Source organism: Pholcus phalangioides, unplaced genomic scaffold, assembly GCF_987345545.1.
Source record: "Pholcus phalangioides strain wild (caught in Gottingen) unplaced genomic scaffold, Ppha-v1.0 ptg000042l_1, whole genome shotgun sequence".
NCBI classification, from domain to species: domain Eukaryota; kingdom Metazoa; phylum Arthropoda; class Arachnida; order Araneae; family Pholcidae; genus Pholcus; species Pholcus phalangioides.
The window spans coordinates 355947-367377 of record NW_028301628.1 but is presented as its reverse complement, the minus strand read 5'-3'; the positions used below and the strand labels follow the sequence as shown (position 1 = coordinate 367377).

The 11431-nt window shown below is 42.8% G+C and overlaps 1 protein-coding gene across 1 annotated transcript in view; it reads left to right on the top strand.

The window, feature by feature from the left end:
- The first annotated feature begins 1319 nt into the window (after positions 1–1319).
- LOC149063836 (uncharacterized) overlaps positions 1320–11431 on the top strand; it is a 33607-nt gene continuing 23495 nt past the window's right edge. Inside the window, exon 1 of the mRNA XM_089255015.1 lies at positions 1320–1544. Coding sequence (XP_089111141.1) covers positions 1436–1544 — 109 coding nt within the window. The 5' untranslated portion in view covers positions 1320–1435. The remainder of the gene's footprint in view (positions 1545–11431) is intronic.

Here is an 11431-nt window from a genome sequence, read left to right as displayed (position 1 = left end):
TAGAAATTAGTGCTAAAATTGTCGATTTTACTGTAGAAATGCGGAAATTAGTGGGATTTTCCGCCCCATCAATAATTTTAAAAATTGTATTTAATTCTCGATTTTTGAAATATTCAGTTCGCTTAGAGAGATACGAAGCCCAGGAGATTAAATATGGAGTAATTAGCCAAACCTATACTTTTGAGTTGGATATAAATGAAATCAATGATATTGCTCGAATATCTTCTCAAGTATGAAAATTAATGTCTCCATATTGTCTCTTTTGATATTTATTTGCATAAATTCATGTGGGTTAGGATATTTTAAAATTAGTTATGAGCCCGTGAAAAGTGCATCGAAAAAATTCCAAAGCTTTAACTAAGGATTTTTGGAAGCTGGAACAGACAGATGGATAACTTGAAGTTCAAGGGGGGGGGGATCGAAATACCTAGCGCCCCTTAAAAAAAGAAAAATATATATTCATTTCTACGTTTCTGTGTAAATCTAGATTTGTTTATTTCATGAATCGCGCAGGTCGCCATATTGGTTAACTTGGACGCGGTTTGTATGTCCCTCAAGAAAAAAAGAGGGAGATATCACGTGATCCAAAAAAGCCTCATTGAAGAAAACCCGGGCAGCGCCGGGTATTATAGCTAGTAATGATATAAAACGATGACTCATGAAAAGAAAGAATCAGTTAAATTTCAATAGCATTTAATATTTAATCAAATGATCATATGAAAAGAACGAGTTATATTTACACAAAATAAAAGTCAATTAGAAAAATCCATTTCCACGATATCAAATTCTGCATAATACATAGACAGAATACTATATGTTCAATTATAATAATTTTAACTTGATGTTGCACCATCCCCCTCCCCCGTCTCCCCTCCCGCGTACGTTTCTGATCCCACCAATACGCGTTAGGAGGTAGGGGGCAGTGCTGACGAAATTTTGCTGACAAGGGAGGGAGGGGTCAGAGTTTTGCTGCCGGGGGGAAAATGGCTAAAAATTTGCAGACGCAATACTTGAACGGCCCCAAAAGTAATATATATTACAGCAAAAAGTATTGTTGGGAAGAAAACCATCATTAACATCTCGATATAGACATTGTTAAAAAAAAAATTAAAATCCTCGCGACGCACACAATTTTTGCTAACGGCAACGAGAGAACGAACGCGGAAGCAATTAATGTAGCCAAATTAATTTTACCTCATAATTTCATCTCCTCTCTCTTTTGTAAGATTTGGCGACTTTTCGAGATTCCGATATCCCGCCAAAAGTAACCAAAACTAAAAAAACGGGATGAGAAACTCTCCCCGAAATCCAGTCAGTCCGGCGATTGCAGCCGGAAAATAAGGTCGCTGAGTTAAAGAGAGCTGCGCTGGGTTTTGAGGGGTTTTTTTTTCCCCCGTGGTGTTTGAAACTGCATTATCCAAGGCTCGGTCAAGCGATGTTTCGGTTTTATCTGATCAGCTGGCCGTCATCGTCGATGATGTCCTGTCCATGGAAGTGTTCATTTTTGGCCATCGTTTTCTCCTTGCTCATGTTCATCGACGGAGGTAAGTGTTATGAGAACATCTTTCGAATTGTTTTCCTAAATCCATCCACCGAGACGGAATCTCGCTCTGTCTTGGAAAAGGTCAGAGGGTAAAATGTCTTCATTGTCATTATTACTCTCATAATTACTTTATCAGGTGAATTTAGTTTCGGAAAAAAAAATTATTCTAATAATTATATTCTAATTTTTTAACAAAAAAATTAATAGGCATTTAATTTTTTCAAGAAATTTGGGGTTGAAATTTTGAGGTAAGGGCCGAAAACAGAGCCTTGTGGGAGACCGCTGAGAGTTTTTCCTACTGTTTTGACGGGTTCGAATTTTGGTTTGCACCAGTGCTTTTTTTACCTTTTACGTCCCGTGGGTATCTTGGGACCAAATTTTCTTCATCATCCCAGCAACAATATCTTTTCTGTCATCTTCGACAGAGCATCGTGATGTAAGCAATTTTTTTTTTATCATTCCGGTAACAGTTTCTTTTCAACTATTACAGGGCATCGTGATGAGAAATATAGGTCTTTTCCGCAATTATTCCAGCAACAGTGGCTTTGCAACCATCTTTAACAGAGCGTCCGTATGTGATGTAAACAATTTTTTTTCTTTAATCATTCCGTGGCAACAGTGACTTTTCAACCATCTTTAACAGAGCATCGTAATGCAAATATGGGTCTTTTCTGCTATCGTTCCGACAACAATGAATTTAACTCATCATTTACCATTGTCCCTTTTTTGGGGAAGCTTGCTTTCACACACACACACATTTTTTTTTCATTTCATTCATTTTCATTTTTTTTCATTTCTGCATCATTCCAGCAACAATGTCTTTTCAGCCACCTTTGACAGAGCATCGTGATGCAAATAAAAAATTTTTTTATAATCATTCCGGCAACAGTGACTTTTCAACCATCTTGAATAGAGTATCGTGGTACAAATAAATATTTTTTATGCAATCACTCCGGCACAATTGACTTCCTTCGATACACATGATTGCAGCAAAGGGTCGTTCTTCACAATTATTACCGCAAAAAAGGTTTTTAGAACCATCCTCCTCATAAAGAAAGGATTGTGTGGTGGAAACGATAGTTTTTCCCTACAATCATTCGCAAAACAATGTTTTTAAGACCAATCTTCAAAATAAAGAATGGTATTTTTTGCAATTATTTTTCCAACAGTGGTTTCCACAAGTATTAAACTATTAGACAAAAGATCGCAGTGCTCGTTTTTCTTACTATAATCATTCTCAAACAATGACTTTTAGACCCGTTTTCGATATAAACGATTACAGTGCGAACAGTGTTCTCTTTTCAATGATAATTTTAACAATTAATTTAAAAGAAATTCATGTTGATATTTTGTGGTAAGGACCCAAAACAGAGCCTTGCAGGAGACCACCGGGAGTTTTTCCTACTATTTTGACATGTTCGGATCTTGATTGGACCAGCATTTTTTTAATCTTTTAACCCCCACATTTTCTTCTAGTGTCCCCCCTGTCTTATATAGGGTCCCCCGCCATCAACCTTTTCATTTATTGAATCGATTTGAGTAAATTTATAGTCAACAAGAATTTTATAAATACCTTATTTATAAAATTCTTGATGACTATAAATTTTATATCAATCTCTCTGAAAGTTCAGAGCCTAGCCGGAGTTCTAGCTAGAACTCGCATGGGCAACGGGGGTGGCCCATTCCAGGGCCCCATAATGGGCTACCATTTTTTTAATTTTAGGGGACAGTCCTAATGCTCCCCCCACTTACTTACGCCTCTTTCTGTATGAAAGGGTTCTCCAACAAATTGATATTTGCCCAGAGACGAACTCATGATAAACAGACCCTGCTTCTTGTGGGTGTTCTACGCAGGGCCGTGTAAACATCGAGATTCTCCCCCCCCCCCACAAGGCCCGTTTCACAGATGGCAAATGGGGCACGTGCCTAAGGTCCACAAATTTTCAGTGCCCCGAAATTGACTGCCTTTTGAATTATAAGCATGGAACTCTCTCTCCCCTCCCCCACGTCTCTCTGCCTCAAAGAACACTATATATATAAGGGGCACCCGAAAATTCATATCTGTCGATGGCCCGAACTTATGAGAAACAGGCCCCTGAGCAGAGTGATGTTTTGGAGGGCCCCCCTACTCACGATTCTTTTGGAAGCTGGAGAAGTCGTAACTTGCATAGTTACATATTTAGCCTTGAATATTATAACAGTGTCTCTCAACGTTTGTCAGCCCATGCACCCCCCCCCATTTGGACCATATTTTCCCCTTGCGCCCCCCCCCTTTTTATCCAGAGACCCTAACCCCCCCCCCTCCTCATCCAGTAGTGAGATCCATTCCACTTATTGAATTGGATTTTAGTCAACAATCTGGATCTCTAGAACCAAGGCCACCATTAGATGCTTAGTCAGAAAAAGCTCTCATTGTAGCGCTCCCCTTACAATGTTGAGGGGAAAATTTGGGCCTCCTTGTATGGCACCCGGGACACCTGACCCCGCCTGATTCTCCCACCAGTTGTGGCTCTGTGTGGTTGGTCTTGGATGTGGTTGGATTTTTCCACCATGGCTCACGTCTCCTGAGACGCGGACCAGTTTATATTCCCCTAGGAGAAACAGAGCGATGGTCACAGTTGGTCTGGTGGTCCTGTCTGGAACCCTGGCCACCAGGCACGGATTCCGATGGAGTGGTGGGAAAATATGAAGAAAAAATTGAGGGAGCTGAAAGTTGCACGGAACTGAAGCCCTTATTCACAGGACAGAGAGAGCGGTGCTTATATTGTATATTCATTAGTTATTGGGGGAGGGGACTCAAACAGGCGCCTATGAGGGGGGGAAAGGTTACCATCTCTTCCAAAAGCCGAATTCTGGGGGAAAAATATTTTTGTGTAAAATATAAGGAACAATTCAACCCTCCCAACACATCAACTTGGCTCCGTGCCTACCCTGCGCTGGACTTAAGTGCGCTTTTTTTTTTCGTTCTTGTGGGTACAGCTTGAAGCTTGAAATACAGCTTACACATTTACATACTTACACTCGAAAATCATATTACCAGATTTTCTCATGGAGCCACGTGTTATTCCCGAATGCACAACCGCAACTAGGGAAGTCCGGGAATCTAGTGCCCCGGGCACAGTACCAGAAAGTGGGGGGGGGGGGCGTGGAGTGGCGAGTTTGCTCTTTTTCAGTTATACACAAAGGGGGGGGGGAGCTGCTAAAATGCATACCGGCCCCGGGCAGCAGAGTAAATTTTCGTTTATACCTGCGGCCCTGCCCGAATGGGCTTTATGGGTAAATACGACCCTCGTTCTACGGACACTGGATTTTCTTAAAATAGTCATATTTTCTCCTCGCCACATTTCGCTTGAAAGCTCCATTTCTCCACAGCTCTATGTGCCCCACTTCCATCTTAATCACTTGCCACGCCCCCCCCCCCCCATGTTAGTAATATCCCACGACCACAGAGTTGAGAAACACCGGTTCGGACTGACCATTTGAAACAACAATGTTAATGGAGGGTTCGGTGCCTAGCGGGAATTTGTGTAACTAACTAGATGAAATTTTTTGTTGTTGTTTCTTATGATTGAGGAAGCCATTAAAGAATGTCTCGTGTCGTTCCGTTTGTTATTTCCCCCCCCCCTCCCCCACTTCTGTTGACGTTATTGTTGTCTTTTAGGAATGATATCAACTCTATCTTTCTCGAGAGAGGGAGGGAGTGCCCTCTCTCTGTCTCATTTTTCTTAAGAAATGTCCATTAGGTCTCGAGCGCACACACTTGGAAAGTAATTGGATTTAATTCTTTCCTAAGTTACAGCGAACGCGCCTAGATGCGACGTACGTGCCTACGCTTTGAGAGAAGTGCTTCACACACGCATATGCAGTTACTTCATATCTCTATTCTCTTCCTTTGAAAGCTTTCTTCACTGCATGGTTCTGAGTTTTATCTGAAAAGGAAGTGGATTTTTCGTTTTAGCATGTTTCATGCTGATGCAGCATAAATTATCTCTAGAGTGGGGGGAGGGTCTTCAACATTTCGCATCTTAGGGCCCCACATCGATATTTCCATGAAGTTATGAGGGACACATTTAATAAGGGGAGTGAACGAATCACAGAATCACAAGATATCAAAATCAGGGGCGGCTTAAGTGAAATTGCAAGGGGTATGGTGCAGCCGGGCGACAGGTTGTAAGGGGGCGGCAGCGTAGACTTTAGTTTAGTCCAGAAGTTTTAGTAACTACACACAGTAAAAATTCACATCACACTTTTGAGCCATACCTCGACAACGGAGATGTTGAGAAAACTTGAGGCTTTACCGTGATACCAGAAACAAGAAAGTAATCAACAATCTACCAGAGTGGTTCGAGACGGACTCTCTACCCGTGCGGGACTTATTTTTGGGGCTTCCTGCTTAACCCCTCCCCCATGCAACCACACATTCTGCGTCAGAACCCCCTTGGCTGAAATCTTTATGAAGAAAGAATGTTCAAAATGAATGAGAGTTACGATCGTAGTTTCAGGTAGTGGAATGCTGATTTCATGTCTCAATAATCGGTGTCTTGGCGGGCCACCAAAACCTCTTCACCAGTGACCCGCGTGCGACGGGTTAAAGACCCCCCTCACTCTAAAGCAAGGATGCTCAACATTTAAGAGAGTGCGGGAAACATTTCATTGATCATTTTTGTCGCACCACATCATTTTCTGCACACGAGAGCTAACTAGTCCGGGACCTACAATTTATTGCCAACTGCAGCCTTTCATTGAAGAGGTTGGTGCTTTAACCCCCTCGATGTGGGACTCCCTCCGGTAGTAATTTTTTTCTGTGGTCATGTCGCCGTTTTTTGTTGTCTGTGTCAGGAAAGTTTTCTGACAAGAGCGAACTGGGTATCGAACTCGCGACACCTCTGCACATCCTTTAGTACTTTGGGCGAGTACCTTATCGACCTGGGCTACCGCACCCGATTGCGGGACCACAATTCATCGGTTTGAAAATGTGCCACGGATCACTCGAACGATTTACGAATGTGCTGCGGGCCACTTGAGTGATGTGGAACCACATCTCGTGGACACTTTTGTGAGCAGATATACCAACTGTTCGCACGATAAGAAAGAATGCCCGAAATGAATGAGAATTATGATCATAGTTTCCATTTCATTTTTCACTGTGTCTCGGTGGGCCACTTGGTGAAAACCCCTAGAGTAAAGCGAAGGATACCCGTAACACAGAAACATGGGAACAAAATTTCATGAGTGAGGGATCGGAATCTGCCAAAATTGAAAATCGATCCGATGTTGGCTTATCGGTAGCTAAAGTTGGGGGGGGGGGGTAGAAGGAGGAGAGTGAGTGAATCGGAATGAATGATGATGATGCAAACTTTAGAAGCAGCTATGGGGGCAGAGTGTCAAGTACAGAGGAGTGTAAAGCACGCATGTAATTGTGCTAAGCGATTATTTGAGGTTGTGGCAGTAAAGCCACTGTTAGAGTTGCTCTAACAAAGTGCATACTGAAGTGCAAGCCCATCACTTCGAAGATGCAGAGCGAGAATCTCCGCAACTTAAGAACGGATGTGGCCGTCCAGGCCGTAGACTGTGATGACTCTGCCGGCGACTTGCGTGAAAGTAGTTGTAGCAGGTCCGAAAGCGTCTATACCGAGCCTTCAAACTAGAGTCATAGCGGCTGTCTACGCTCGCCGGAAGATGGAAGAGGTTGTCAGTAAAGGCGAAGCCTTGAGGTTCGCGGGCTGGAACGGAAGGGGCTGTCGAAGTTTTGGAATTTCGTCGTCCAGGGCCGAGTGGATGTGACAGCGAAGTTGAAAAGGAAATGGCACATTTACTAGGTTACCGTGATCTTCCTAATACTCTGTTTTGGTGATTTCTACAATGTTGCTCTCATGGTCATTTTTATTCTCGTGTTCATGATTTGTTTTCCGTGGTCACTCTACAATACGATGTTCTTGTCTCTTAATTAGGTTCCTGTGGTCTTCCTAATATTTAGCTCCCTGACTTTCTATGTATATTACCACGAGTTAGACCTCTACTCTAGAGAGCAAGGATGTTCAACTTTTAGGAGAGTGGGGGGGGGGGGTGTTCTTCATTGGTTTGAAAACTTGCTGCTGAAAAGCTCTGGAACTGTGCCGGGGATCACTTAAGTGTGGAACCGCATCTCGTGGACAGTTTTGTGAATAGATATACCAACTGTTCGCGCGATTAGAAAATGCCCAAAATGAATGAGAATTAATAATTCATACTTTCCGATAGTAGAATGCCGATTTCATTTTTCACTAATCAGTGTCTTGGCGGGCCATTAAAATGCCATCGGCGGGTGACCGAAAGCCCGCGGGCTACGGGTTCAAAACCCTTAGCTTAAAGCGAAGCAGATACGTAACACAAACAGGACATCGGAACAAAATTTCACAAGTGAACGGCCTGCATCTATCAAAATGAAGATCGACCTGAAGGTATCTTATCGGCAACTAAGTTATGGGAGGATAGGGGGGGAGGGGAGGGGCAAGGAGGAAAGTGAGTTAATCGGAATGGATGATGATACGAACTTCGAAAGTAGTTATGGGGGTCAGAGTGTCAAATACGGAAGAGTGTAAAGAGCGTATGTAATTGCGCTAAGCGATTTAAAGTTAACGTTGTCGAAGCTAAGCCGCTGTTAGACTTGCTTTAACAAAGTGCGGACTGAACTCTAAGTGCAAGCCCATCACTTTGCAGAGTGAGAATTCCTGTAACTGTTTACGGGCTTGGACGGCTACTTTCGTTATGATGAAAGAGTGGCTTGCGTGAAAAATATCCTGGTCCGTAGGTGACTATATCGAGCCTTTCAAACTAGAGTGAAAGTGGCCGTTTGGGCCCATAAGCTAGAGGGGCTGTTAGTGTGGCCCATAGGCTTATGGTCATAGAGGCTGCCAGGGACTAAAGTGTAAGCAAATTGTCCATGCTCGCGGACCAGAATGTCTTAGTTTTCAAATTGTACGACTACGAACAGAGCTCAATTATGAAGAAAGTGTTGCGTTTTTTACTAGGTTACCGTGGTCTTCCTAATACAGTAAACCTCTCTTGCACGCACTAGCGGGACAAAAAACTTCGTAAGAGGTATGACAGTTAATCAGGTGTTTGAAATGCATACTTTTGTTATGCAAAACGAAATTATTTAGTCGTATAAGAGGGGTGACCACATCTGACGGGCGTCCGTTAAGAAGGCGTTTTACTGTACTCTGTTTTGGTGATGTCTACAATGCGGCGCTCGTGGACATATTTTTCTTCGCTTGCTTATGATTTAATTTCCGTTGTCACACTACAATCTGATTTTTAATTAGGTTTCCGTGGTCTTCCTAATGTTGAGCTCCCTGATTATTTTCTACTAGCTGTTACACGCTGCTTCGCTCGCGCGGGGGACGAGACTTGGCTTCATATTTTACATGAAATGTTTTTGATGGAATTTCACTTCTTTTTGTAAAAGTGCCGCAGTTCTCTTTTTTTGACGTTGCGTACGTTTTGGGCACTGTTTTATTTACTTTTTTTTCAAGTTACGTTTTGTATATTGTTTCACCAATACAATACCAAGTACACGCGAGTTAGAAGGCCTTTTTGCCATGGTGATCGCAGAATCCGCATTTTGAAGGATATTCGAGTAATTTTTTTGCCCCGACCCTACTTTTAAAAATATGGCCAGGTTTTTCATCGCAGCTCAGTTGAATTGCTAATATTTACTAAATTTGTGTGGGCAAAGATGATATGCGTGACTTATTATTGTACAGGGTGGGCAAAAAGTCCGTAGAAACTTCAAAAATGAATGAAAACCGGAAAAATAACCGAAATAAAAAACGGTTTGCAGGGTTAGCATCGCTAGGTCACGGGAATTTTTTTAAGACAGGAAAAAAAAACAGCCGATAGGTGGCACTGACGTACAAAAGTCAAAGATAAGATACGCAAATAACTAACAGAATGCCTCCAAATCGTTCATTAGAGCAATATGTGTTCCACATGACCACCACCGCATGGGATAACACATTGCAGGCGAGTCACAAATCCAGCAACGGCAGAGTGCAGCAGGCACACACATACACGGTTTGAAACGGTGAACTGGTTGCGGATTTAGGACCGCAAGTCCTTATAACCGTCTCATTTGCATATTTCCACCGAAGTCGCTCGCACCAGAGACACCTATCGGCTGTTTTTATAGGGTTTTTTTTTTCGTCTTAAAAAAATCCCCGTGACCTAGCGATGCTAACCCTGCAAACCGTTTTTATTTCGGTTGTTTTCCCGGTTTAATGAATTTTTATAGTTTCTACGGACTTTTTGTCCACCCTGTATAAGACTGGCACAGCATCCAACCAACACCACTGTTCAATGTATGTATAAAAACCCTTTTTTTCCTCCCCCGTCCTCGGCAAATTTTGAACAATTTCAGCTATGGTTTGCATCATTTGCCTGCTAGAAGTGCTTGAGAATTTTGATGATCGGTGAGTGAGTCGGTCACTGTCAAAATAATGCAGCTTCAAATTCAGTTCTTGAGAGATTCAAATCTCTCAAGAACTACAAATGATAAAAAAAAAAAGTGAAAAAACACTCTGGATGTGTGTGTGAAGTTTCAAGTCTCTAAGCGACTTCAATACAGAGATATGGGGGTCTTAAAAGTACCTCAAGTTGATTCCAGAAAAGGATATTACGGCAGTGCTTGTTTTGCTGGATTTGGTGGGGGCACTGCAGTGCTGTCCTACCCCTCAGATAAATGGGCCAGGGAAAAATCCTAGGAAATAGTCAAAATCTATTGCGTAGATCCCGGCTCCTAGATCTGGTTGCCCTGCACTGTGTGCGAGGAAATTCATTCCCAACAATTCACCGCGGAAAAATTCACTGTCGCGTAATTCACCGGCATAACAATTCACCCCGATAGCAAAATTCACTAATAAACAATTCATCAACGAGCTGACAATAGTGAGAGGAGCAGGTGAGTGAGCAGGCTAGTGAATCACTTATACAGTCACTCACCCACCCATTTGGTCAGTCATATCGCCATTGATTCACTCAATCGCAGACTCACGCTGTCACTAGCTCACTCACCAATTCACAGGTTCATTCATACATTCACTAAATCGCTCACTTACCTTGGTCCCTTGGACCAATACTTGGTCTCTCATACCATCACAGAATACGACTTTGAACTGCAGTTGGTCTCTCATACGACTCACTCGGTAGCTCACCCGCTCTCTCGATAATTAATACGGTTATTCACTTACTCGGTCACACGCCCAGTCACTTGATCAGTCATAAGGGTCATTCAATCGCTCACTCGGCCGCTCCCCTCACCCCAATAAATTAATCTCCCATACGGTCGCTTACTCGGTCACCCACTCACTTGATCGCTCACTCGCTCGCTCACATATTCACTCACTTGTTCAATCAGCCGTTCACTGATTCACTGGTGACGAACTGTTGTCGGTGAATTTTTTCAGGGTAATTTTTCGCTTATCGGTGAATTTTACCATGGGTAAAATGCGTGGCGGTGAATCGTTGTCTGTGAATTTTCCGTGAATCGTCCTGCGCGGGGTATCTATATTGTGTCCCAGGACGCCATCGGTGCTCCTCCAAGCAGCAGCCAGTCCACATTTTGTTCACTTCCTCCATATTTCTCTTCGAGGGTTACACGTCTTCAACGAAAGATTAACACCCACATCAATCTTCATCAAGTCAGCGGCGTATGTAGAGAATGACTAAATTCAGTTGCGTAATTGATATTCCCTTCCTCTTCCTTCTTTGATTTCCTACGAGATAGTATCGCGCTCCCTAACGGTTGTTAGGGAAAAAAAAAACCCCATTCTGGAAGGGTGCCATCGAAAACAAGGTGTTGCCCGCGTCCCTTTATCCAATTTAAACCTGATCCCATATGTGTATGTCTGA